This window comes from Leucopleurus acutus (assembly GCF_964270905.1).
Source record: "Leucopleurus acutus genome assembly, chromosome: 19".
Taxonomy (NCBI): Eukaryota; Metazoa; Chordata; class Mammalia; order Artiodactyla; family Delphinidae; genus Leucopleurus; species Leucopleurus acutus.
The window spans coordinates 19,493,708-19,519,887 of NC_139161.1; the positions used below are offsets into that span (position 1 = coordinate 19,493,708).

Below are 26,180 nucleotides of genomic sequence, written 5' to 3' on the forward strand. Positions count from 1 at the left end.
CCCTTGGCTTCCGCCGAGGTTGGCTTCCACAGAGTATGGGGTCAGCTGTGCACGTCCTACCTCCATGGGTCAGGTTGGCAGCCGCCCTGGCGCCCCCTGCTGCTGCTTTTATCTCGGATCCGGCCGCTTTCTCGGGCCCTTCCCCACCTTAGTCAGAGGGCCCGGCCGGGGCTGAGACCCAACCGGATAGGCCAAAAGGGGCTAGTGGCGCTCAAGCCCAACACTGGAGCTGTCACCAGTACGGAGCAGAGATGAGATTGAGCCGCCGGGCTCTTGCCCTTCTGAGAATCGGGTCTGGGGGGAAGGAGGACTGTCCCCTGAACAGAGCCATCAGGGTGACCGTGGGGTCATCCATTCTTGGAACGTCCTGCAGTTCTCTGACCACGCACAATCCTGCGACACATGGGGACTGGGAGGTGGAGGCGCCTTCCTGGTTTCCTTCATTCCATCCCGGGCCTATTGTGGCAGCTCAGAGCTGGGCTCTGGGACCACAATGATGAAGACTTGGGCCCTGCGTGGGAGGTGCCCACCGTGTGGGCGGGAGAGCCGTTCCACCCTCCTCTGCCTCTACTCCATCTCCACCTTGGGAGCCTTTTACCTGACCACGGCCATTACTGTGGCGCTCAGTGCTTATAAAATAAACCCTTTTTGTTGAAGTATAATGTACGCAGAGAAAAGTGCGCAAAGAGAACACACCCGTGTAACCACTTAACAGGTCAAGAAATAGAACAGCTGCTATTTAATCGCCACACTGGGTGCAACTCTGTGTCCCGAGACGTGTGGGATAGGGCCAGGGTGGGGGCAGGAGGGAGATGCGCAAGAAGCCAACTCGACTCCAGGCCCCAGGCCTGCATTTTCACCCTTGGGCTTGGGAGGTGATTCCCCAAACAGAAGCCTGTGTTCTGGGGTACTTCTCCCTGTCCCAAGAGCAGCAATCTTTACTATCTTGGAAGCCTTCAATAGAGATTACAAGTGAGGAGGAGTCAATCTGGGGTGCTCCCTCGGGCCTCACTTGTCTGTCCGACATCAAGAGACAGGACAGAAAAGCCTGGAAGCTGGAGGCAAAGGGAGCGACCGTGAAAGACTACAATTCCCATCATGCTCCGGGGCATGGACGCCTGCGCACTGAACGCCGGTTGCCCATGCGGCCCTAGGTCTGGGAGCGCCGCGCCGCGCTGCGCCGCGCTCCGCTGCGGGGAGGCCATGACGGAACCTTCTCAGGCCTCGACCCCGGCCCCGGCCGCGCAGCCCCGTCCTCTTCAGTCCCCAGCCCCCGCCCCAACTCCGACTCCTACCCTCAGCCCGGCTTCGGCCCCGACTCCGGCTCCCACTCCGGCATCAGCCCCAGCCCCAGCTACAGCCCCAGCCGGGAGCACAGGGACTGGGGGGCCCGGGGTAGGAAGTGGGGGTACCGGGAGCGGGGGTGATCCGGCTCGACCTGGCCTGAGCCAGCAGCAGCGCGCCAGCCAGAGGAAGGCGCAAGTCCGGGGGCTGCCGCGCGCCAAGAAGCTTGAGAAGCTAGGGGTCTTCTCGGCTTGCAAGGTGGGGGCGGGGCCTGGGGTGAGAGGGGGCGGGGTTTGGGGCATCCTAGGACTTGGGTGGGAATGGGGGCAGAGTTCTGGCTGGGGAACGGCTTCTCACCCCGGGTTACAGGGTTATTGACTGATTCTTCTGCCTCCAGGCCAATGAAACCTGCAAGTGTAATGGCTGGAAAAACCCCAAGCCCCCCACTGCACCCCGCATGGACCTGCAGCAGCCAGCTGCCAACCTGAGCGAGCTGTGCCGCAGCTGTGAGCACCCTTTGGGTAAGGCAGGTAGTGCCCTTGGAGCTGGGGGTGGGGGTGGAGGTGCCGGGTCTTACTCGGACAGGATGACTTAATGCCACATAGTTGCATCTCTGAAAGACCGAAGATGCCTCCTAAAGAGGAATTGGTCTGGGAGTGTGTATGCCCCAGGGGAGGAGAAAGGAAATCTGCCAGCCAGAGAGACAAGAGGCCACCCAGATAGGAGCAGCCAGTCTCGTCGCCGGTCACGCTGATTGGAGGGACTGAGGGTGTGTCTTGGCTGGCGATGAAAAGGAGTAGGAAGCCCTGTTGATTTTTTCTGTTTCTTTTTCCCAAATGCCATTTATCCGTACAGCCGACCACGTGTCCCACCTGGAGAATGTGTCAGAGGATGAGATTAACCGACTCTTGGGGATGGTGGTGGACGTGGAGAATCTGTTCATGTCTGTTCACAAGGAGGAGGATACGGACACCAAGCAGGTCTACTTCTACCTCTTCAAGGTGAGCTTCTTCCAAGTGAGTGTGCGTGGGCGAAGGAGGGAGGCTGGGGGCCCTGCAGCTCTGTATTCCGCTGACCTCTACTCCTCCCTCCTCTCCTTCCAGCTCCTGCGGAAATGCATCCTGCAGATGACTCGGCCCGTGGTGGAGGGGTCCCTGGGCAGCCCCCCATTTGAGAAGCCTAATATTGAGCAGGTGGGATGAGGCAGGTGGTAAGAGGATTGGGGGCATCTTGGAGGAATGGGGAGGCTGTGTTATCCATTCCCCCCCCCCCCCCACCGCCCAAGCTGAGAACAGGGGAGAGGTTCAGAGAAAGGAGGATGCTTTGGGCTAACCTCAGGTGGGCATGGAGGTGGGAGGCGGTATAATTTCTCCTCACAGACAGCTCCAGAGCAAAAGCCGCAGAGAGCCCTCTGCCCTCAGGAAGCACCTACCTTTGAATAATTAGAAGGCCCTGCTGGCTGCCCACACCTCCTCCCGTTTTGTCCCCTACCTACCTCCCCTTCTCAGGGTGTGCTGAACTTTGTGCAGTACAAGTTTAGTCATCTGGCTCCCCGGGAGCGGCAGACGATGTTCGAGCTCTCGAAGATGTTCCTGCTCTGCCTTAACTACTGGAAGCTTGAGACGCCTGCCCAATTTCGGCAGAGGTCTCAGGCCGAGGACGTGGCTACCTACAAGGTCAATTATACCAGGTAGGTCCAGCCAGGGACAGCATGGGGGAGGCTTGTAGGCCCAGCCTGGGCTTTCATTTGCCACCTCCCTGCTCCTCATCTGCTCTGCAGATGGCTCTGTTACTGCCACGTGCCCCAGAGCTGCGATAGCCTTCCCCGGTACGAGACCACTCACGTCTTTGGGCGGAGCCTTCTCCGCTCCATCTTCACCGTTACCCGGCGACAGCTGCTGGAGAAGTTCCGGGTGGAGAAGGACAAGCTGGTGCCCGAGAAGAGGACCCTCATCCTCACCCACTTCCCCAAGTAAGGCTTATTCTGGCCTGTCAGGATCTTGCACCACGTTCACATCCTCCCTGTGGTCCCCTGTTTTCCAGGAGGACTTCCTGGATTGGTCCTTCCTCTCACTCCATGAATCTTCTGGGATGGATCTGGGCCTCTACCTGGGAGACTTGCCCAAGGCCCAGATATAATTTGCTAGCTCCTTGCCTTTTCTTGTACTAGTCTGGGGATGACAGGTACATGGCCCGAGTGCTAACACTGCCCACGCCCCTGGTAGACATGACTAACTGTTTCCCATGGGGTGTGGACGCAGCTCAGAATCCTTCTCACCACAGCACTCCTCAAGAGCTTACACTTGAGGTGAAACTGCTCTTCACCCCTGTCCTAGCCCTTTCTGTAAGATTTTTCTCTGTTCTGCCACGCCATCTCTTCATTTTAAAGCTGGCTTACAGCCACCCAGTTCAAGAAGCCTTTCCCAACTAATGCAGGCCCTCATGTGCTTCTCTTGCCACCAGGTGGCAGTAAGAGGCGGCAGGAGAGGGTGGAATCACATTTTGATACTGAGGCCCAGGGTGACTGGGTGCCCCGCCTGGCACACAGCACAGGATGGCTTTGGTTCAGACGCTGTCTCCCTGTGCTGTTCACCGTGGCGTACTGGGCTTCTAGTCTCTGTTCTGGATCATCCTGTCCTCCTACCTTCAACGAGGGGCTCCCAGAAGACAGGGAGCTGTGCCTCTTCCTTGTCTGAAGGCAGAGGCTGTCTCTGTCTCCCAGTTCCCTGAGGGCAGCCTCCAGGCCTTCCCATGTCTGGCCCAGGCTGCTCCCTCGGTTGGAGGACAGAGCTGTGGGACAGACTCTACCCTCCCCGCAGATTCCTGTCTATGCTGGAGGAGGAGATCTACGGGGCAAACTCTCCAATCTGGGAGTCGGGCTTCACCATGCCGCCCTCAGAGGGAACCCAGCTGGTGCCCCGGCCGGGTATGTGCCACACACAGTAGGCTTTCTGCTTGGCCCTCCTGGCTGACCTTAGCCCCGCAGTGGAGGAGGGGCTGCGAATGGCAGCAGTGGGGAAGTACAGGAGGGCTCAGCTGGGGGTGAGAAAGCCTGGATCCCTTAGAGGGACACACCAGCACCTTCAACCTCCATCCCCTGATTTTTTCGTCTCTCTCTCTCAGCTACAGTCAGCGCTGCGGTTGTTCCCAGCGCCCCCATCTTCAGTCCCACCATGGCTGGGGGCAGCAACAGCTCCTTGAGCCTCGATTCCGGAGGGGCTGAGCCCATGCCAGGTGGGTGCTTGACCCCTGACCTCTACCCCTCATTCACCCCTCCCCCGGCCCCTCTTGCTGTCCCTGGGAGACTTTGCCAGCTTCCTCAGCAGGTGAGAAGAGGAAGCTCCCAGAGAACCTGACCCTGGAGGATGCCAAACGGCTCCGTGTGATGGGCGACATCCCCATGGAGCTCGTCAATGAGGTCATGCTCACCATCACGGATCCCGCGGCCATGCTGGGGCCTGAGGTGGGCAGCCCAGCTTATGGGCCAGTTGTGCTGGGGGTGGGGTGGTGGCTCACCACCTGAGACCCCAGCTCAACACCCCTCCTCTGGTGCCCAGACGAGCTTGCTGTCGGCCAACGCCGCCCGGGATGAGACTGCCCGCCTGGAGGAGCGCCGCGGCATCATCGAGTTCCACGTCATCGGCAACTCGCTCACACCCAAGGCCAACCGGCGGGTGTTGCTGTGGCTCGTGGGGCTGCAGAACGTCTTCTCCCACCAGCTGCCACGCATGCCCAAGGAGTACATCGCCCGTCTCGTCTTTGACCCGTATGTCCCCAGGAGAGCCCAGCCCGAGGCCACCACACCCGGGCACCTCCTCCTTGGCCTCCCCACTGCTCCCCAGGCCTCTTCCTCCAACCCTGGGCGATTCTTGCTCCTTAGTTCCCAGCACCATGTACAGCTCAGGCCTCCGGGGTTGTTGTGGGCTCCTGGGGAGCATTTGGGGGACAGGTAGGGCCTGTGACCTGACCCCTCTCCCCTCAGGAAGCACAAGACTCTGGCCTTGATCAAGGACGGGCGGGTCATTGGTGGGATCTGCTTCCGCATGTTTCCCACCCAGGGCTTCACGGAGATTGTTTTCTGCGCTGTCACCTCAAATGAGCAGGTCAAGGTGAGTCCATGCCCCTGGTCCCAGCTCCATCCCACCCCCTGCTTCTGCTCTGGACGAGGTCAGAGCAGCACAATAGTGACACAGCTGCCCCCAACCCTTCTTTTAGTGGCCAGACAGTTCTTCACACCCCCACAAGGTGGCAGTTGTACTTTGATAACTGGATTAAGGAAACACCTGTTGACAAATGGCACGCCAGAATCAGTAACACTTTTATTTTGTTTTCTTCTAGTTTTATTGAGATATAACTGACATGTAGGACTGTGTAAGTTTAAGGTGTACAGCCTGATGATTTGACTTACATACGTCGTGAAATGATGACCACAGTAAGTTTAGTGAACATCCGTTATCTCATATAGTTACAAAATTAAAGGAATAGGAAAAAAATGCTTTTTCTTTGTGATGAGAACTCTCCAGATTTACAGTAACACTTTTAAACGGACCTGTGTTTCTTTCATCACAAGAATGTTCACGTACGTTGGGGAGTTAACTTTTATAACAGCAGCCTGTGCTGGGTGATAGTCCTGGTTTCTGTCCTTTAATTGTTACAGTAGACCCACTAGTAAGGTCCCGGGTTGTCCTGTTTTATTTATTTATTTTTTATAAATTTATTTTACTTATTTTATTTTTGGCTGAGTTGGGTCTTCGTTGGTGCGCGCAGGCTTTCTCTGGTTGCGGCGAGCGGCAGCTACTCTGCATTGTGGTGCGCGGGGTCCTCATTGCGGTGGCTTCCCTTATTGCGGAGCACGGGCTCTAGGTGTGCGGGCTTCAGTAGTTGTGGCGCACGGGCTTAGTTGCTCCATGGCTTGTGGGATCTTCCCAGACCAGGGCTCGAACCCGTGTCCCCTGCATTGGCAGGTGGATTCTTAACCACTGCACCATCAGGGAAGCCCAATTTATTTATTTATTTATTTATTTTTTAATACTCTTTTTAAAAAATGTTTATTTATTTTTTGTTTATTTGGCTGTGTCGGGTCTTAGTTGAAGCACGCGGGATCTTCGTTGTGGCATGCGAACTCTTAGCTGCGGCATGTGGGATCTAGTTCCCTGACCAGGGATCAAACCCGGGCCCCCTGCATTGGGAGCGTGGAGTCTTAGCCACTGGACCACCGGGCAAGTCCCTTGTCCTGTTTTGTTTTTATTTATTTACTTTGTAAAATGATGCAGCCACTTTATTTATTTTTGGCCTCGCTGTGCAGCTTGCAGGATTTTAGTTCCCCAGGATCAAACCCGCACCCTCTGCAGTGAAAGTTTCGGGTCCTAACCACTGGGCTGACAGACACTTCCACCGTTGTCCTGTTTTACATAACCCATATCTGCATGGTGCCTCTTTGGTCCTGACGTGTGTGGAAGACAGTCTCTTTGGGGTTCAGATATTGTGATGAGTGGGGCCCTTGTGATTCCCCCTCCCCTCTCCTCCAATTCTGAGGCCCAGGGACTGGGAACTAGCCGCCTGAGGACCACAGCTTCCTGGTTGGGTTTAGATGCAGGCCCTCCCTGCCATAGCTGGCCACCTGACTTGGACACATTTCCTAACATAGCTGAGTTTCAGGTGTTTTTCTGTAAAATGGAGGTAACGATAGCTGTTTCATGGGTTAACTTGAGGATTACTCTGTAAAGAACCAAGCACCACACCTGTTCCAGAGTAAGCTCTTAGAAATCCAGCATCCTTCGCTTTTCTCCCCATAAACTCCCCTTCCTCTGCCAGTCGCCTTTCCTCCTACCTGACTTGGATCCCCTGGCTATTCCCACCTCCTTTCCAGTCTGCTCCCTCCTGTCCCTGCCCTCCCCTCCCTGCCCTCCTGAGACCTCTCTAGCCACAGGCCTGCCCCCTGCCCCCTGAAAAGCCCTGCCCCCTTCCCCTGCAGGGCTATGGGACTCACCTGATGAACCACCTGAAGGAGTATCACATCAAACACAACATTCTCTACTTCCTCACCTACGCCGACGAGTACGCCATTGGCTACTTCAAAAAGCAGGTGACCCTCACCTCACCCCGTTTGCCCACTGCCTGGGGACAGGGGTCATTCTGTCTCATCCCCAACGTGGATGGAGTAGGAGTCCTTCGTCTCCCCTGTTCCATCCCACACCTGCGGGGGAGTCCTTCACGCCTGTATTCCTCCCTCCTGCTGCTGCTCCAGGGAAGGATAGGGTTCTCTAGGGCAGTTGGGCAGGCTGGGGGAGCTGGGAGGTTCTGGGGGTGAGTCGGGGGGTGGGTAGCCAGCCTGGAAACATGCCAGGGACAGATTCAGGTTGGAAAAGGCTTGCTGATGGATTGGCCGTAACTCTCCACGCCTTAGGGCTTCTCCAAGGACATCAAGGTGCCCAAGAGCCGCTACTTGGGCTACATTAAGGACTATGAGGGCGCGACACTGATGGAGTGTGAGCTGAACCCGCGAATTCCCTACACGGAGCTGTCCCACATCATCAAGAAGCAGAAGGAGGTGTGTGTGCATGTGTGTGCGTGTACTCGCACACAAATGCACGTCTCCATGGGGCTTTTCATGAACGTGCACTTGAGGGTGAACACGTGTGGATGTGCACCACGTGTACACGCATGTGCGCACGCACGTGAAGAAGGATGGGCCAGGGTCTTGGTTCCTGCTCTGCCTCTTAGGGGAAATTAGGGGGGCCTGACTGTGGCCTGGGAGGGTGGTTGCTGGAGCTGGGCTGGCCCCTCAGACCCTTCCTTCCCTCAGATCATCAAGAAGCTGATTGAGCGCAAACAGGCACAGATCCGAAAGGTCTACCCCGGGCTCAGTTGCTTCAAGGAGGGTGTGAGGCAGATCCCTGTGGAGAGCGTCCCCGGCATTCGTGAGCAGGGGTCTTGGCTGGGGAGGGGGTGTACTGCTTGGGGTGTGGACAGGCATTCTTAGGGGTATTCTCCCCACTCCCCACTTTGCAGGAGAAACGGGCTGGAAGCCGCTGGGGAAGGAGAAGGGGTGAGTGTTGTGTGGAGGGAAGGGAGGAAGGAGGGGGAGGCAGAGGGCCCAGGAGCCTCAGACTCGGCCTCTCTTGCCCCAGGAAGGAGCTGAAGGACCCAGACCAGCTCTACACGACCCTCAAAAACCTGCTGGCCCAGATCAAGGTGGGGAGACCAGGCGCCCTTCTGGGGGTCCCTGTGCCAATGGCTGCGGCTTTCTGACCCAGGGTGGGGGGTGGCTGTCTCGAGCTGGGCGGGGGCACAGTGGGCCTGGCCTCAGCCCGGCTCTCCTCTGCAGTCCCACCCCAGTGCCTGGCCCTTCATGGAGCCCGTGAAGAAGTCGGAGGCTCCAGACTACTACGAGGTCATCCGCTTCCCCATCGGTGAGGACCCTCCGTGCCAACTCCTTCCTCCCACACCTGCTCCGGCTCCCTGGGCCGTGCAGCCTCTGAAAACAGTGCCCTTCTCTCCTGTTGCCCAGACCTGAAGACCATGACGGAGAGGCTGCGCAGCCGCTACTATGTGACCCGGAAGCTCTTTGTAGCTGACCTGCAGCGGGTCATCGCTAACTGCCGCGAGTACAACCCCCCGGATAGCGAGTACTGCCGCTGCGCCAGCGCCCTGGAGAAGTTCTTTTACTTCAAGCTCAAGGAGGGCGGGCTCATTGACAAGTAGTCTGGCTTTGGACCTCGGCCTCAACCTGGAATGCCTCCACCTCGGCTTCTGATCTAATCCCTGGGGTGCCCTTGTGCCCGGGTCTGCCTCAGTTTGAGACACTCCAGCCCGGGGCCCTCCAGCCCCTGATCCTGCAGCCGTTTCAGGGCCCTGGGACACCCCCAAGCCTGCAGCTCTGTCCCACCCTTCATTGTGTCTGACCTTGGGAAGGGGTCTCTCAGGTCTGGGGTTCAGCCCCTCTAAGAGTGGCTGGTGGCCAGAGGATGAACCCTGTCCAGCCCTGGTGGCCCCCAGTCCTGCCTGATCCCCCCTTCTCCCCACCCCCACCCCCCAACACACACACACACACACACACACACACACACTCCCCCAAGCTATGGAGTTTTGGAGTCCTGGCCCTGGCCCAGGTCACTGTTTCCTCAAGGGCAGGATTGCCAACTTTAGCTTGAGTGAGGGGGCTTCAGGGGTTGGAAGTTCAACCTGGACTGGAGGGGCCGTGCCTCACCCTGCACTGTTCTGTTTGTCCCCCAGGGGTGGGGGGCATGGGGACCATTCATTTCCTGGCATTAATCCCTTGGAGGGAACAATAAAGTTCTGGGGTTTTTATTCTCAGTGTGATTGTTTCTTCAGTAGAATCCTGGCCTTAGCAGGCTGACCCTGTTCTGCCAATACTGCCTGCAGGCTGGGGCTGCTCTTCTCAGCAAGCCTCATGCCTGTCCCGCGCCCCCGGGGCGATGGGGCTTGCTGGGCTGCAGCCCCCCACTTCTCCCTGCTGTCTGCTCCTGGTCCAGGTGAAGACTCCACTCCTGGGGGAGGGGCTAGCAGCACCCAGGAGGAAAGAGAGGGTGCCTTGCTGTCAGCAGCACTTCTCCCCCTCCCTCCACCCCTCACCCTCTCACTCCCCCCTCACCCACCACATCCCCCCACCCGGGCCCCCTGGAGCGCACAAAGTTTTTTCTGTGGGGCAGCGAAGGGAGATTCCTAGGTTGATCTCTGCAGGGCTGGCTCCTCCCCTCAGTTTCAGTTTCCATTTCCTGCTCAGCGGAGCGCAGCAGCATCTGGGCTAAGCCTGCAGGGCTGCAGGTGAGACCCGGGCTGGCACGGGGCAAGTGTGGTCTGTGGTACTCAGCCTTTCCCCTGCCCAGATCGGTTTCCGGTAGGTCCCACCGTTGCCCTGCTCCCTTCTCCCTCAAGCTGGATGGAGTCCGGGGCACAGGGAGTTCCCTACGCAAGACTGAGCTGGCCAGGAGTGGAGAGTGGCTCTGAGGGGTGCCGGGCCTGGGAGGGAGCCAGGAGGAACAGTGGTCTGAGCTCCCTGCCATTTCCAGAATGGAGCTGCGACCCTACCAGTGGGAGGTGATCATGCCTGCCCTGGAGGGCAAGAATATCATCATTTGGCTGCCCACGGGCTCCGGGAAGACCAGGGCAGCTGCTTATTTGGCCAAGAGGCATCTAGAGACTGTAGACGGAGCCAAGGTGGTTGTACTGGTCAACAGGGTGAGTGTCCTGCCCTCCCCCCAGCGGCGTCTCAACTCCTCGGGTGCCTCTCAGGACCCTCCGGAACTCCAAAGCGGCTGTGACCGTCTCTAAGCTCACCTGTCTTTTCACCCATTCCAGAACTCAGCCATGTCCTGGGGGTCACCTTACTCCCCCTATTCCCCAGGCCCTGATCCAGCTTCCTCTCCCCATCTCATTCTCCACCCCCAGGTGCACCTGGTGACCCAGCATTGTGAGGAGTTCAGCCGCATGCTGGGCAAACGCTGGACCATTACAACCCTGAGTGGGGACATGGGGCCACGAGCTGGCTTTGGCCACGTGGCCCAGAGGCACGACCTGCTCATCTGCACAGCTGAGCTGCTGCAGAAGGCACTGACCAGCCTGGAGGAGGGGGAGCATGTGGAGCTCAACGGTGAGGGCTGGGGGCAGGGGGAAAGGGTGCACCCCTGAGGCCCCCTGCCTGCCAACCCCAGGGCTCCTGTTCTAGTAAAGGTGTTGGGACATTTCATGGGATGAGGGGTTCCCCATTCACCAAACCCCAGCATACACCCCAGTAGAAACAGACCTGGCTAGAGTGCAGGGTCTTGGGCAAGTACCTTCCCCCAGCTGAGCCTCAGTTTACTAACCTGTAAAATGGAGGTAAATCGGCCCTGCCTGGCGCATTCTCTGGGGCCTCGCTGCAAGCCGTGAAGGGAGGAAGGAATTCTCAGATGAGTTGTGGGGACTACATGAAACAGCTTATGGGAGGAAGGGCTTTGCAAACTTAGGTAATAACCTTCTCTTGTGTGCCTCCAGCCTTCTCCCTGCTGGTGGTGGATGAGTGTCACCACACGCACAAAGACACCGTCTACAACGTCATCCTGAGCCGGTACCTGGAGCTTAAACTCCGGAGGACCCGGCCGCTGCCGCAGGTGCTGGGTCTCACAGCCTCGCCCGGCACTGGCGGGGCCTCCACGCTCGATGGGGCCATTGACCACGTCCTGCAGGTCAGCTTGGCCCCTGTGACCCTCCCACCAGAAACCTCCCTAACCTGTCCTGCCTTACGCCATGCCCATCAGCCCTCTCCAGACTCCCCCAGGCAGGGTTCAAGCCGCTTCCCCACCTAAGCTCCAGCCTCGAATGACTTCTTGTCACACTTATTCTATCTCCCAAGTCCACTCTGGCTTACGAAGTCCCACGTGACCTAGGCCTTGCCTACCTCCCACCCTCATTTCCTGCGCCCTTCCCCTCACTCCCACTATTCTGGCCTTCTCTCTGTATCTTGAGCACGTCAGGCTTGTCGTGTCTCAGGACCTTTGCACTTGCCATTTCTTCTGCCCTGAATGCCTTTACCCTGCACTTTACTTGTCAGGCTCTTTCTTGTCATTCAGGGAGCAGCTTAAATGTCACGTCTTCAGAGTTTTCCCTGATCATCACTGCATTCTTATTTTTTTTTAATTATTTATTTAATTATTTATTTTTGGCTGCGTTGGGTCTTCATTGGTGCACATGGGTTTTCTCTAGTTCCGGTGAGCGAGGGCTACTCTTCGTTGCGGTGCGCGGGCTTCTCTTTGCAGTGGCTTCTCTTGTTGCGGAGCACGGGCTCTAGGTGCACGGGCTTCAGTAGTTGTGGCACGCAGGCTCAGTAGTTGTGATGCATAGGCTTAGTTGCTCTGCGGCAACTAGTGGGATCTTCCTGGACCAGAGATCGAACCTGTGTCCCCTGCATTGGCAGGCGGATTCTTAACCACAACGCCACCAGGGAAGTCCCACTGCACTCTTTCATATCATCCAGTTTTATTTTTTCAGAGCTAGTTAACACTACGTGAAATTCTCTCATTCTATTACTCTTTTTTTTTCAATTTTTTTTTTTTTTTTTTTTTTTTTGCGGTACGCGGGCCTCTCGCTGTCGTGGCCTCTCCCATTGCGGAGCACAGGCTCTGGACGCGCAGGCTCAGCAGCCATGGCTCACGGGCCTAGCCGCTCCGTGGCATGTGGGATCCTCCCAGACTGGGGCACGAACCCGCGTCCCCTGCATCGGCAGGCGGACTCTCAACCACGGCGCCACCAGGGAAGCCCTTAAATTTTAATTTTAATTTATTTATTTGGCTGTGTCAGGTCTTAGCTGCGGCACACGGGATCTTCGCTGCGGCATGCGGGATCTTTCATTGCAATGGGCAGGATTGTCTCTAGTTTTGGGGCACGGGCTCCAGAGCACGCGGGCTCAGTAGTTGTGGCGTGCAGGCTTAACTGCCCCGCGGCATGTGGGAATCTTAGTTGTGGGGCCAGGGATCGAACCCGTGTCCCCTGCACTGGAAGGCGGATTCTTAACCGCTGGACCACCAGGGAAGTCCCTCATTCTGTTACTCTTGTTTATCACCTGTCTCCCCAACTCCAATGTAAGATGCTCTGTATCCCTGGTAACTAGAACAGCACTGGGCATAGAGAAGGAGGTCAATAGCTATTTGTTGAATACATGAGTCTCCACTCCCAATGGCCCTGCCTCAGCCCATCCTGCCCCAAAGCTCTGCCCATTGTCCCCACAGAACCCCCCATTCCAGTGAATCCCTCTCTGTTGCCCCAGCTCTGTGCCAACCTGGACACGTGGCGCATCATGTCATCCCGGGACTACCGCTCCCAGCTGCAGCACAGCCGCCAGCCCTGCAAACAGTACGACCTCTGCCACAGACGCACCCAGGTGCGTGGGGGGAGGGCCGTGGCAAGGGGTGGGGTCTGGTGTGAAGTTAGAGCACCTGGGGTTGAGCTCTGACTCCACCCTCACTAGCTCTGTGGTTTCAGGTTATTTGCTTTTGTCCCAGCCTCCATTTCCCGTTTTTGTGAAATGGGGCAGATACAGCCCATGCCCTCAGCCTGCTGTTTCGTTGGACTCAGATGCCACCGTGGGCATCTCTCAAAACCCTGGGCACGCTTTGCAAACCGTAAAGCTGGGCCACTTTGTGCTGAGGCTGTTCCAAGCTCTCTCCTGCGGTGCAGACACTGTCTGGTGTCTGCTATGACAGGGCTGGACAAGGACTAGACATCACTGTGCTCAGGCCAGAAGTCAAGGATTCCGACGTAGCAGGAGCGGGGGGGGGGGGGGGGGCGGTGCAGGACCCCGACCTCTGCCTCCAGCCAGGACTCCTTTCACACCCCAGCCGGCCTCCCTCGGGGGCTCCCTCCTGTCCAGCTCCGATGTGCCGGCAGTAGCGGCGCAGCTTCACCCGGAGATCAGCGTCCCCTCTGGGTGCCCATTCCCCCGATGTGTGTGGGAAACCCCTCACACCTTCACTCTTCTCGTCCAGGATCCGTTTGGCGACATGCTGAAGGAGCTCATGGACCAAATCCACGACCATCTGGAGATGCCCGAGTTGAGACGGGACTTCGGGACGCAGACCTACGAGCAACAAGTGGTGGAGCTGAGCCGGGATGGTGCGAGGGGCGGTTCTAGGGAAGGGGTGTGCGGCCGGGACGGGCCGGGGCGGGGCCAGCCTGGGCGGAGCCTTTCGGGGGCCGTAGTCTAGGCGGAAGTGGGCCCTGGAGGGGCGTGGCCACTCAGGCCCTGCGAACCTGCGCTCCCTCAGCGGCTGAGGCGGGGCTCCAGGAGCGGCGGGTGTACGCGCTTCACCTGCGTCGCTACAACGACGCACTGCTCATCCACGACACGGTCCGTGCGGTGGATGCCCTGGCCACTCTGCAGGATTTCTACGACAGGGAGCGCACCACTAAGACCCAGATCCTGCGTGCCGAGCGCTGGCTGCTGGCGCTGTTTGATGGTGAGGCTCGCAACTGAACTAAAGGTCAGAGGCCAGCCAGGACGCAGGTGTCAACGTGGGTGGGGAAGGTGCCAACGAGGGTACTGGGGCCCGAATTTTCTAACCAAAAGTCAAGGCCGTGGATATGACAAAAGATAATATGCCCTCATTTGTGAAGGTTTGCATAGATATAAAAACGAATTCATGTTTTTGACAGAGATTTTTAAAAAACCATTTAATCGGGACGGTCCTTGAAGGTTTGGGATGTGTGGTACCTTTCAACTGGGAAAGTGAGGTGGTCAGAGGATGAAATGTAAGGCTAGAGGAGGCCTCAGCACAGGCTGGAGGGCAGGGATCTTTCTGAAGAGACCTGAGTTGAGTCAGACCCCAGGAGCAAAGATTAGCATGAAAATGTCCAGGGTCATCCTGGTAGCTGGGTTGAAGAGGGGTACTGGATGAGGTGTGTGAGCAAAGGATTCTACACTGTAGGCCCCCGACCTAAGGCTGGGCAGGCAGAGGGTATCCTTAAATGTGCTTTTGGTGCTGTTCAGGGGAATTAGGCAGGAGCAGGTGTCGTCAGGCACCCCCGGACCCCAAACTCCTGTAATCTTATCCCCATGAGTCCCCCACGCCCAACCCACGCCTTGCCCACCTCCAGACCTGAGTCCTGCGCTTCTGCTTTGGGCTTTTCTGGCAGACCACAAGAATAAGCTGGCCCACCTGGCAACTCGTGGCCCAGAGAACCCGAAACTGGAGGTGCTGGAAGAGATCCTGCAGAAGCAGTTCAGGAGCCCTGACAGCCCCCAGGGCATCATCTTCACCCGGACCCGCCAGAGTGCTCACTCCCTCCTGCTCTGGCTCCAGCAGCAGCCAGGCCTGCAGACAGTGGCCATCAGGCCCCAGCTGTTGATTGGGGCTGGGAACAGCAGCCAGAGCGCTCAGATGATCCCGATGACCCAGGTGTGGGTTCTGGGCAAAGGCGCTGAGGGTGGGGCTTCCCTAGTGGAGAAAGGGAAGGGACAGGATCTTCAGCACAGAGCAATGGGGGACTGATTAGCTCCAGGCAGAGGGCAGAGAGCTGGGGGGAAGAGGTAGACACTGAGATCCCCAGTGTCGAAGGTTCCCCCAATCTGGAGATCTCTGGGGGAAGAGAGGCAGAGGCTTGGGGATCTGCAGGGAGAGGCGAGTGATGTCCTCAGGACAGGGAATCAGGGGTCTGGGGTCCCTTGCATGAGAAGAATAGGTCCATGAGAGCTCCTAGAGTAGAGGGGCAGGGACCTTTAGGGACTCCTAAGGGAGACGGGGGTTAGATGGGTACCTGGGAAGATGAGCAAGGTCCTGGGGCTACTTGAAGATAGAGGTGGGGACGCAGGGTTCCTAGGGAAAGGGGACAAGATTGTGAGTAAAAGGGCTAAACCAGGAGAGGCTGGGCTGGCAGGAAGATAGGCCTCAACCTACCTCATTTACCATCCTCTTTCTCCTCCCCCACTTCCCCCCAGAGGGACCAGCAAGAAGTGATCCAGAAGTTCCGGACTGGTACCCTGAACCTCCTGGTGGCTACGAGTGTGGCAGAGGAGGGGCTGGACATCCCCCAGTGCAAGGTGGTGGTGCGCTATGGGCTCCTGACCAATGAGATCTCCATGGTCCAGGTGCCCAGAGCATCCCTCCCCAAAACAGCCCTCAAAGGATGCTGTGTGGGACCCCAGCCCCACTCAGGCCCCTCTGTTTTCTCTTTTCCCAGGCAAGGGGCCGTGCCCGGGCCAGCCAAAGTGTATACTCATTTGTGGCGGCCCAAGGTAGTCGGGAGCTGAAGCGGGAGCTGACCAATGAGGCGCTAGAGACTCTGATGGAACGGGCAGTAGCTGCTGTGCAGGAGATGGACCGGGCCAAGTACCAGGACAAGGTTTGTGGGCAGCCTGAGTACGCTACGGGGAAGGGGACTGAAGACACTCTGCCTAGAAGGTCTCTGACTGCCACACACATGCACTCCCCTGGTCCCCCTTCCTCTGGGGGCTAGCCTGGCCCACCTGGGGAAGATCTGAATGAAGGGAAAGGTAGAGGCTGGGGTGGGGCTTCCAGGGAAGGCAATGGCTGTTCTCCAAAATGCCTTGGAAACAGGCCTTATCCAGGGCTTTGAATTTATCCTCATCACCAAATATTTTGGGTATCTGTGAGAGCCGCCTTACAGCCCTTCTGGAACCAGGCAGCAGGGAAACAAACAGACACATCCACAAAATAAGCCCAGAACCAGGGCTTAAGTCAGTTCCCCTGAGGCAGGGTCACTATCGTCCAGCCTTGTTCAGGATGGTCCCTATTTACTCCTGTTGTCCCAGCATAATTATTAATGATGCCCCATGTTAGATTAAAAGAAGCCACTTTGCACAAAATCCTCCAAAGAGGGAGTAAAGATTCAGCAAAAAGACTTGCCTTCCTCTCATATTTTTTTCCACCCCATATTTTTTTCCACAGAGCTGCTTCTAAAAAGTCCAGGGATGGTTGAGGAAGTCCCTTCTGGGTGCTAATAATCTGAGGTCTTTGGGAGCCCTTTGTCCCCCTGGGAGCATTCCTGGGGTCAGGTCTCTCAGGCCCCAACCATGCCCCATGTCCCCTCCCACCCCAGATCCAGGCTCTGCAGCGGGCAGCCTTGGTCAAGCGGGCAGCCCAGGCGGCCCAGCGGGAGAGTCACCAGCACAAGTTCCTGGCAGAGCACGTGCGGCTCCTCTGTGTCAACTGCACGGTGCCCGTGGGCTATGGGAGTGACCTACGGAGGGTGGAGGGTACCCACCACGTCAATGTGAACCCCAACTTCTTGTGAGAACTGTAGAAGGGGCTGTCGGGATGGGAGGCGGGGAGAGAAGAAGGGTATGATGGGAGATGGAGAATCCCTCCCATCCAGACAGTGCTTTGAGGGTTTGGGAGGTTAAAGAGCATTTTAACAACTACCAAGTATGCATTTTCACGGTAGTCTGAGTAGACAGGTCTTATCATCACCCCACTTTACAGGTGAGGAAACAGAGGCTCAGGCTAAGTGACTTGCCCAAGCTCCCACAGCCCCTATGTGGTTGAGCAAGAGCTGGAATTCAGGACGCCAAATGCTGAGGGGCCACAGACTGGCCCCCTGGTCCTACCTACTTTGTTTTTTAATATTTATTTATTTTTGGCTGCATTGGGTCTTAGTCGCGGCACTCAGGATCTTTCGTTGCAGTGTGTGGGTTCTTCGTTGTGGCGCGCGGGCTTCTCTCTAGTTGTGGCACGTGGGCTCATTAGCTGCAGCACATGGGCTCTGTAGTTGAGGCGCACGGGCTCAGTAGTTACAGCACCTGGGCCTAATTGCCCCGCAGCATGTGGGATCTTGGTTCCCCAACCAGGTGGTCCTACCTACTTTGAAGACATCAAGAGAGGCTAGTTATCCCTGAGCCATCCCCTCATCTTCCACCCTCTAGAGGGTAAACTTTCCCTATCCTCCATCCCTTCATTATTTATTAGGTACCTGCTATGCCAAGGATCTTCACACAGGTTCTCTCATTTGAGGAGGTAGCATTTCAACTAGGACTTGTCTTGAAGGATGCACTGGGTTGGAATGTGAGATGAGGAGAGGCAGGGATGATGCAACGGGAATAATTCTGGTTGACTTGAGTGGAAGAGATGGTGAAGGATGAGATTCTGAAGGAACACAGACTGGCCTGTGGAGGACCTTGAAGGTCGGGCTTGAAAGTTCAGCCTTTGTCCTGTAGGCAATGAGGAGTCTTGGAGGGATTTTGAGCAAGGGAATGTCAGGGTCAGATGTACATTTGTAGAGGGTCACTCTGACAGTTGGTGGAAGGATGATGTAGGGGTGAGAGTAAGGATGGAATGGGATGGAAGGATGGGGCAGGGAGAGCTGTTGGGGGACTGTTGAAATCATCCAGGTGGGTAGTGCTGAGGCCTGAGCTTGGCAGAAGAAGGTGCCGTGAAGGCAGCACAGGCAGAGTGTAGCCTCTCGACAGGCAGGAAGGCCCAAGGCCCAGGCGCAGGCTCAGCAGGCAGGAGGGCATGAGATCTGGGGCTGGGGTTGGGGGGTGTGGTCCATGAGGGCTGTGGCCACGCCCATTCTTCTCCAGGATCTACTACAACGTCTCCCAGGAGCCTGTGGTCATCAACAGAGTCTTCAAGGACTGGAGGCCTGGAGGTGTCATTAGCTGCAGGAAATGTGGGGAGGTAAGTGCTGGGGCCGTGGCCCTTAGCACATCTTGAGAAGTCCTCGGTCTGAGAGAGGAAGCCCAGCCTCTGCCATCAGGGTGCCCTCACTGGGATGGGGGAGGCAGCCCTGCCCCAGGAGCTCCCAATCTGAGGAGTTCCACCCCTGTCTTAGGGAGCCCACAGTGTGATGGGGGAGATGGCTCTCAGGCTGAGGTGGGAGACATAGGCCCAGCATTCATGAACTCCGACCTGAGGAGAGAAGCCCAGTCTGAGGACAGAGGTGCAGACCTGGTCATCTCTGTCCCACCCACAGGGCTGGGGTCTGCAGATGATCTACAAGTCAGTGAAGCTGCCAGTACTCAAAGTCCGTAGCTTGCTGCTGGAGACACCGCAAGGGCGGGTCCAGTCCAAGAAGTGGTCCCGCGTGCCCTTCACCGTGCCTGACTTCGACTACGTGCAGCACTGTGCCCAGAGCCTGGCAGACTTCTCCCTGGACTGACCATCTTGTCCCTGCAGTGCCTGCTGTAGCCTGCAGGGGGCGGGAGAATCCACAGCAGCCACCATCTCCTGGGCAGAGCCTGGGTCCAGCCCCTCCCTCCCGAGTCACCAGCTCCAGGCTCCCGGCTGACCAGCCACAGAGGAACCCTGGGCACCCAGGCTGGCTTGGACTCCCACACTGAGGAAGCAGCTGGAGAGCCACAGCTCATCCCAGACCCCCCTTGCACGTACACAGACACCTTCGTATGCAATGGATGGAGCTGGTGGGGGGAAACTGAGGCAGAGGAATGGCCCCACTGTACTAGGCATCGCCAGTTTCCCTTGGCTTCAACATTCCTTCCCTGCCAAGGCCACTTGTAGGCTTTGAGATTCTCCATAAATTAAAAATAAAGAAGTAGAACTCACGTAGAAAGTGGGTGGTATTTTTAAAACAGATGTGTTGAGGTATAATTGACATAACTGTACATATTTATGGTGTGCAATTTGATAAGTTTAACGTATGTATGCGCTTCCACAATCAAGATAATGAACGTCACCATCACCCTCAAAACTTCCTTGCTCCCAATGTAATCCTCTTCCCCTTCCCCATCCACCAACCTGCTTTGTGCTGTATTTCTCCCTTTTTTTTTAGTTAGTTTTGTTTTAATTAATTAATTTATGTTTTGGCTGTGTCAGGTCTTGGTTACGGCATGCAGGTTTCTTTCTAGTTGTGGCACGTGGGCTTCTCTCTAGTTGTGGCTTAACTGCCCGTGACGCGTGGGATCTTAGTTCCCCGACCAGAGATCGAACCTGCGTCCCCTGCATTGGAAGGCAGATTCTTAACCAGTGGACCACCAGGGAAGTCCCTGTGCTGTATTTCTAATGTTCAAAGCTTTTTAAAAAAAATTTTTTTAACACCCCTCTTTATGGCTATCATGTAACCTTGATTTGGAGAGAGCATGAAAAGTCTAAATTTGAGAGCCACTGAGAATGCGAGGCCTTTCTGCCTCCTCCACCCCATAATAGGCTCATACCCCAGTGCCCCCCTCTCCATCCTCTCCTAACCCCCAGGTCATCTCCCCTGGGCTGAGGAGAGGCTGAGATCCAGGATTTGAGGAGTAGGGCTCAGGTAGGCCTGGGGGGTGGGAGAAGTTGTAAAGGCCTAAATTTTCTGTTCTCGTTTTAACAAGAAAGGAAGAAAAAGAAAGGCAAGATCTAGGTTGATTCTTCAGGGAAAGGGCTATTTCTGTAGTAAGCAGCCCAGCAGGCAGGAGTCACCTTCAAGAGGAAGGGAGGGGGCTAGGGCAGAGATTTGAGAGCAGGATGGCAGTCCTTCCTGCCATCTAACCTCCTTCCCTCTGGCTACATCCCTGGTCCTGCCTAAGGGTAGATGGGAAATAATGTGCACTCCCTTCTCCCAGCATCTTTCTTCATCTTCTGATTGAAGGCTGACATTTCAGTACCAGTCTTTTTGGCCTCCACTCCCCCAGAGAGTGTACCCCTCTTTCCTAGGGCCTCTCTTCCTGCTATTCTCCATGGCTCCAGGAGTCACCCTTCTCCTCCCTCCTGTCCTATCTCTGCCTCCCGGGGCCCCTTCTTCTGCCCCTCTGCTCCCCCACTTCACCTTCACTTGTGATCTCTCCTGCCAGCAACGTGCCTTTTACAGGTCAATAAAATTAGCGACTGGGGGCAGAGGGAGGGGGGCAGGGGCCCAGGGGTGCTAAGCTCAATGGCCTTGAGTGTGGCTGGATGCGCGGAGTCCAGATGCCTGTCATTCCAGGGCTAAACAGTGACAGCTGAGGGACCTGAGCTGGTGTTGAGGGCAGGGGTGGGGGTGGCGTGGGGTGTGTGTGTGTGTGTGTGTGTGTGTGTGTGGCTGTGTTGATGGGAGAGAGATGGACTGAGGATAAAGATGACCTGGGCACCTAATGGTCCCCTCGGTGGCCTGAGCCCCCACACAGCTGACCCCTGGATGGGGGGGCCCTGACTTTAGAGGACGTGTCCTATCGCGCACCCACCTTGCCAGGCTGGGAGAGCTTTCCTGAGCTCAGATGGAAGGGGGAACGCAGACGAGGAGGGGTTCCCGGGCTTGCTTCTTCGTGTGAGGGGGTCTTCATGCGGAGCCACTGCCTCCTGGGCACTTGGGTAAGGCTGCCTGAAGGCGGGCACTTCATGAGGTCCTCAGGACCCAGGAATCCTAATCCCAGCCCTCAGAATAGCTAGAGCTCCAGAGCCTCCCTAGTGGCCCGGATGCTCCCCCCCTTTATGCCCACCTGAATAAACCGGCCCGCTCCTCCCCGCGGAGACTCGGGGAGGGGCTCGGTCGCCGCTCCCCCAGGCCCCGCCCCCGCCCCGGCCCCGCCTCCGCCTCGGCAAGCGCGAAGCCGCTGCGCTACGGAGCGCGGTGAGAGCAGGTGGCCGCGACGGGCTCGTCTGTGCCCCGCAGGTAAGTCAGCGACGCAGGCTGATCCACGCTGAGGACCTCGAGGGCAGTGCGGGAGAACAAGGCAGCCCCTTCCACCTGTCCTGTGCCGTCGCCTCAAAACTGGGGGACCCCAAGGGGCAGGGAGGATATCCCTATTGGCTCTAAGCACTGATGCTGGGCATCTAGGTAGCGGGTGAGACTAAACTCTGGAGAAGTTTAGAGGGTCACGGCTGGCGTTCCTTGATGCCGAGGCAGGCTGTGAGGGACAGAAAGGGACAGAGCCGGACCTGAGGCACGCAGCTTTCTGGAGGAGAGCAGGTTACGGGTGGTGACTGCGGGGCTCCGGGTGAGGAACCTCACTGACTCCGAGTGCCCCGTGCCTCATTCAGTGAAGCATCCTACTCCCTCCTCCCACTTAGGGGGTGATGGGGTGACCCAAACGGCCTCTGGGGAAAATGCGGTAAGAGACACTGCACACCTGAGTTGGAGCCTGGGTTTTCTGGTGTGCCCCAGGGCACCTGCATCATTTCTTTACACCCTGGAAACAGATGTGTGGGGGTGAAGGGGAAGAGGGAGCAGGGGCTGGTCCAGATGGCCTGGGGAACCCAGAGAGCCTGGGGACTGAATAGATCTTCTCTGCGTCCATGTCCCAGAGCCGGATGGGGGAGGTGATCACAGAAGTGGGCGTTATTGTAGACGTGGGTGCGTTTGCACCTTCTGTGTTGGGATTTGGGCTGCAGGGAAGGGGTCCTGCCTCCTAGGACCTCGAGGAAGGCTTCCTGGAAAAAGAGGTCCTGAGTTGACAGCTCAGATGGGATGCTTAGAGCTCTGAGCCACAAAGGAGAGTCAGACTTTGGGTCTAGCTGCTGTGTTAGGGTAGAGCAGAGGACCCCAGCTAGTAGAACGGAGGGAGGTCAGGGTGCTTCTGTCTGGATCCAGCCAGCACCCCATGGACCTTCTAGAGATATCACAAGCCAACAGACAGACCAAGACCCAACTCAGGTGGCGGGGCTTTCTGTGTCTGTCTGGTTTCCCCATTCCATTGTCTCCTCTCACCACATACACTGTCACTGTCAGGAAGTTCTCTCTCCTATCTGACCTTCATCCCTTCTGCTTCTGTGCCAGCTTCTTGCTTCTGGGAGGCAATGTGCTATGGTGGAAAGAGTGGGGACTCTGGGGTCACTTAGACTTGGGTTCTGTCGCCTCTACCTACCGTGTGACCTTAGGCGAGTTAGTTCACCTATGAGTTCGCTTCCCCACCTGTAAAATGGGGATAATAATAGAACCCACCTCATAGGGTGGCTGCAAGGATTAAATGAGAATGTGGGCATAGAGTGCTTAGCACAGTGCCTGGCGCCTGGTGAGGGCTCAACAAGTGCAAGTGTCCCCTCCTGGGTAGGACAGCAAAGCTGATCCGCCAGGGGTAGGGGTGGGGTTGGAAATTCTTCTTTAAACTTGGCCAGAGAGAGCCGTGCCCTTCACCCCCACCCCCACCCAGCCCCTGCTGGTCCCTGGATCTTGACTGGGTCTGTCTGGGCTGCCCAGGTCCCCTCACCACCTTCTCCTTAGTCACCCTGTTTTTTGTCTCCAGGGTGAGAAGACAGGGCGGGGACCAGCAGCAGCCCACTTGGGGAGGGCTGTGCCCCAGGGGGACAAACTGGCTTAGAGACCCAACCAAAAAAAAAAAAAAAGCCCCGTTGTCATTACCTCTCCGCCCTCCCCACATCCAGAAATCCACAAGTTGGAATCAAGCTGCACTAAATTTTTCCAGGAAGATAAATAATACAAGTGACTGAGAGTCCTGTTTGGGGATTGTCCAAGCTGCCCTCCAATGGAAAGACAGCTCCCGTTCCTGGCCCGAGTTCTGGAGGCTGCCAGGGAAGTCTGGGTCTAATGAGCACCCTTAAACCTGGGCGAGGGAGGGGTGGCCCATACCCTGGCTGGGTGCTTTCAAGGTCTCTGCTCTGGCCCTCCTCTTGCCATCCCTCTCCCTGTCGGGTGAGGAGTAGTCAGCAGGGCCAAGGGGATGAGCCTGGGTATCCCCTTCAACACCACAGGCGCCATACCTGTGACTCCGGAGGTCCCTGCCCAGAAGGTCGCTGGCTTGCTCCCAGCACATGCAAGCCTCTTCCCTGGGCCTGTTCTCCTCAGGGCAGGTCATGCCACTAGTGTGTGCACCCCTAGACCTGAAGGACACCTGAAGATGGCTAAGGGACAGCTGTTTGCAGGGCATGAAGATGGAACCAGGATGTGAGTTGAGGCTGGGTGTCGACCTCCATGCCTATGAGTCCCTTGCAGTGTAGAAAGGAGCTGGCAGTAGGAAGGGGGGCTGCTGGCGGGGCGCAGGGTGGGAGTGGAGCTGTCTCTCCCTATACAGAGTTGTTCTGCAAAACTCCCAGGGGTCAGAGACATCTAGATTGGAAACTGGTCTTCCAGGACATTATGAAAGTGTATTTGTCGAGGTGGGAGGTTAGAACTTATTTCTTTATTTTATTTGGTTTGCTTTTGGGCCGCACCACGCAGCTTGCAGGATCTTATTTCCCCAACCAGGGATCAGACCCGGGCCCTGGCAGTGAGAGCGCTGAGTCCTAACCACGGGACCGCCAGGGAATTCCCAGAACATATTTTAATTAGCAGTTTACTAGCTTGATTTATAACTTTTGAATATTTAGACATGGGCAGGTGGGCCCCCATTTGTCCTCCTGCTCCAGGCCCTGCAAATGTTAGAGGTGGGCCTGGCAGCATCTGTGACCGAAACCGCTATTTGGTGAATTCCCTTCCTGCTCTCTCTGTCCCCCAATAGCACCCCTGTAAAACTGGGCTTAGGACACGCCCACCTGGACCAGGAAGGAGCTGCAAGGTGAAATGAAGACTGTCAGCTGCCACTGACAAGCAGTCCCCCCTTGGGCCTGCTGACCTCATTCTCCATGCCAAAACTGGGACATTTAAAAAATGTCCTGTGATGCTTAAGAGGGAAGGGATGAGAGGGAGAGAGGTTGCTAATCTCCTGACTGTAGGGCGGGTGTGGGCACTCACCGGACCCAAGGAGCAGGCAGGGAGTTCAGAGGGGCTGCAGCAGCAGGTGGGATGGAGGTCAGACTGGAGCAAGATCAGGGCTGGACATTTCTCCAGCTGCCCTTCTCAGAGGGCGTGGGGCCCGCAGCCAAGAAGGGGGCCGTGTGCCTGGAATGCGGGTCCTCCTCTAAGTTTGGATCTTGGGCTTTGGATGAGGAAGAGTGTGGGGGCCAGCTGGCCGGGCAGTGGGGTCATCCCCAGCCGGAAGGAATGGCACGTTGGTCTCGACTGGAGCTGAGTGCCCTGTGGCACCTGAACACACCGTCTGTTCAGAACGAGAGGCGCGCAGCCTTCTCGTGGCCGCCTCCGACTCACTCACGGGTCCTGATTGGGCTGCTTGAGGATCAAACCTGCTGCCTTGGCCTCATTAGCGCTGTGAAGTGCTTGGTTGAACCGGACACACACACACACTCGCATTCAGACACACACCCAGGCAAGCATGCCCACCTACACTAACCCACAGACGTCACTGAACGGTGGCGCACCCCTAATCACCACTGCAAGTGCAATCTGAGATACAGATCCCCCGCGGACCCATCCTGACACGTGCACTACACCAGCTCCTTTGCCTTCATTACAGTTCACATTCCCTCTCCCCTATTGGTGACTTCTCATTCACCTTGGGTGACCCACCAGCTCCAGTGGCCAGGGCTTGGCTTACTTGAGGGTGGTTGGGGGCCAGATGCCTGCAGGGGTTCAGCGTTAGGGACAGGAGGCAGCCATGCCGCCCTCCTGGGACTCCCTGCAAACCCCGCCAGGCTCAACAATCGGCCCCTCTGTTCCCCCGCGGCTCGCAGGGAGTGTCTCCAGGTCCCTGTGTAGTTCTGGAAGCCTCTCAGCCTGTACGGGTGTCTGTCCCTGTGTCCCGTGTGCTCTCTGGGCGGCCCTCCCCCTGCTCCTGTGCCTGTCATTTTCTGTCCTTCTCTGAGTCTCTCTTTTTCTGTGTGTCTTTCTTTGTTCCTCTCCCCTTTTCTCTGTACATCTGTCTCTGTCTCTCTTAGTCTCTTTCTGTGTGTGGCTCTGCCCTTCCGTCTGTCTCTCTGGCACGGACACATGCCGCCTCACTCTCAGTCTCCTTCCTTGTCCGTTGGCTCTGTGTCTCTGGTCGTGTGGCATCTCACTAGTTCATCTTTCTGTGTCTGTTTGTCTTTGCCTCTCCCCATCTTTGCCGCTAAGTCTAGGTCTCTGTCTCTCCAGTCTCTTTTCCTCTCATGAGGCGTCCCAGGGAACAGGACAGCCAGGTGTCTCTGAGTGCATGAAAAGGTGATAAATCGTCCCCAGGCACTGCCATCACCTCTGGCCCCTCCAACTGCCAGGAAGGAGGAGGACTATCAGGTTCTGGGGAGGACGGATGTCGGCCCACCCGCCCCAGCTCCTCTGTTGAGAACTTGAGAATTTGGGGGCTTTGGCTCCAGACAGAAATATTCAGCATCTTCCTCTGCAACAAGGCCCCGGGTCACAGGCCTGGGAGCAGGGCTGGGGGTTCAGAGTGACGAGGGAGAGAGCCCCTTGTCTGTGGCCTTGAGCCGAGGGAAAGGTCTTGGGGGCTACGAGTCTTCCTCAGAAGCGTCACTGACCAGAAACGTCGCTGACCACTGACGCTTTTCTTTTTCCTCGAAGCAGCCCAGCTCAGCGCGCCCACCCCAGGCCCCAGTGGATCCAAACCACCACTGCGCTCCCCGCCCTGTTCCAAACATTTCTGCCAACTGCCCCAGGGCCGCGGGGCCTGTTCAAACAGCCTCCCTGCCCTCTCCCACAGCCTCCCCACTTCAGGGGGCCTCTCCTCACTGCCACGGTTTCTTGGCTTC

General features: G+C 57.0%; 2 protein-coding genes across 4 annotated transcripts; both read left to right on the top strand.

Annotated features, from left to right (window-relative positions):
• Positions 1 to 1,188: 1,188 nt before the first annotated feature.
• On the top strand, positions 1,189 to 9,151 carry KAT2A (lysine acetyltransferase 2A; the record flags this gene model as incomplete). 2 transcript variants are annotated; one of them, XM_082860555.1, is made up of 18 exons in its annotated part: positions 1,189 to 1,542; positions 1,682 to 1,805; positions 2,140 to 2,285; positions 2,388 to 2,477; positions 2,793 to 2,974; positions 3,065 to 3,256; positions 4,104 to 4,210; positions 4,408 to 4,518; positions 4,608 to 4,747; positions 4,842 to 5,050; positions 5,267 to 5,393; positions 7,259 to 7,369; positions 7,691 to 7,834; positions 8,090 to 8,204; positions 8,296 to 8,332; positions 8,415 to 8,478; positions 8,612 to 8,696; positions 8,795 to 9,151. In XM_082860555.1, 18 exons carry the CDS (start codon positions 1,204 to 1,206, stop codon positions 8,986 to 8,988), a joined length of 2,517 nt encoding a protein of 838 aa, XP_082716681.1. In that variant the 3' UTR covers positions 8,989 to 9,151. The 2 variants fall into 2 exon arrangements, with proteins under 2 accessions (XP_082716681.1, XP_082716682.1); XM_082860556.1 differs by having other exon boundaries at positions 1,204 to 1,542; positions 4,611 to 4,747.
• An 892-nt stretch (positions 9,152 to 10,043) lies between these two features.
• On the top strand, positions 10,044 to 19,250 carry DHX58 (DExH-box helicase 58). 2 transcript variants are annotated; one of them, XM_082860811.1, is made up of 13 exons: positions 10,044 to 10,071; positions 10,317 to 10,485; positions 10,696 to 10,897; positions 11,281 to 11,471; positions 13,049 to 13,162; positions 13,767 to 13,893; positions 14,046 to 14,237; positions 14,914 to 15,176; positions 15,716 to 15,865; positions 15,958 to 16,119; positions 16,837 to 17,027; positions 18,317 to 18,413; positions 18,709 to 19,250. In XM_082860811.1, the coding sequence occupies exons 2-13, from the start codon at positions 10,318 to 10,320 to the stop codon at positions 18,892 to 18,894; spliced, it is 2,043 nt and encodes a 680-aa protein (XP_082716937.1). In that variant the 5' UTR covers positions 10,044 to 10,071; position 10,317; the 3' UTR covers positions 18,895 to 19,250. The 2 variants fall into 2 exon arrangements, with proteins under 2 accessions (XP_082716937.1, XP_082716938.1); XM_082860812.1 differs by lacking the exon at positions 16,837 to 17,027 and having other exon boundaries at positions 10,066 to 10,485; positions 18,709 to 18,835.
• The last annotated feature ends 6,930 nt before the right edge of the window (positions 19,251 to 26,180 follow it).

Coding starts and splice junctions, on each gene's coding strand:
- DHX58 (XM_082860811.1), top strand. CDS start 10,318: ATGGAGCTGCGACCCTACCAGTGGGAGGTGATCATGCCTGCCCTGGAG. Junction 10,898..11,280: donor GGAGCATGTGGAGCTCAACG/GTGAGGGCTGGG, acceptor GTGTGCCTCCAG/CCTTCTCCCTGCTGGTGGTG. Junction 13,163..13,766: donor TCTGCCACAGACGCACCCAG/GTGCGTGGGGGG, acceptor CTTCTCGTCCAG/GATCCGTTTGGCGACATGCT.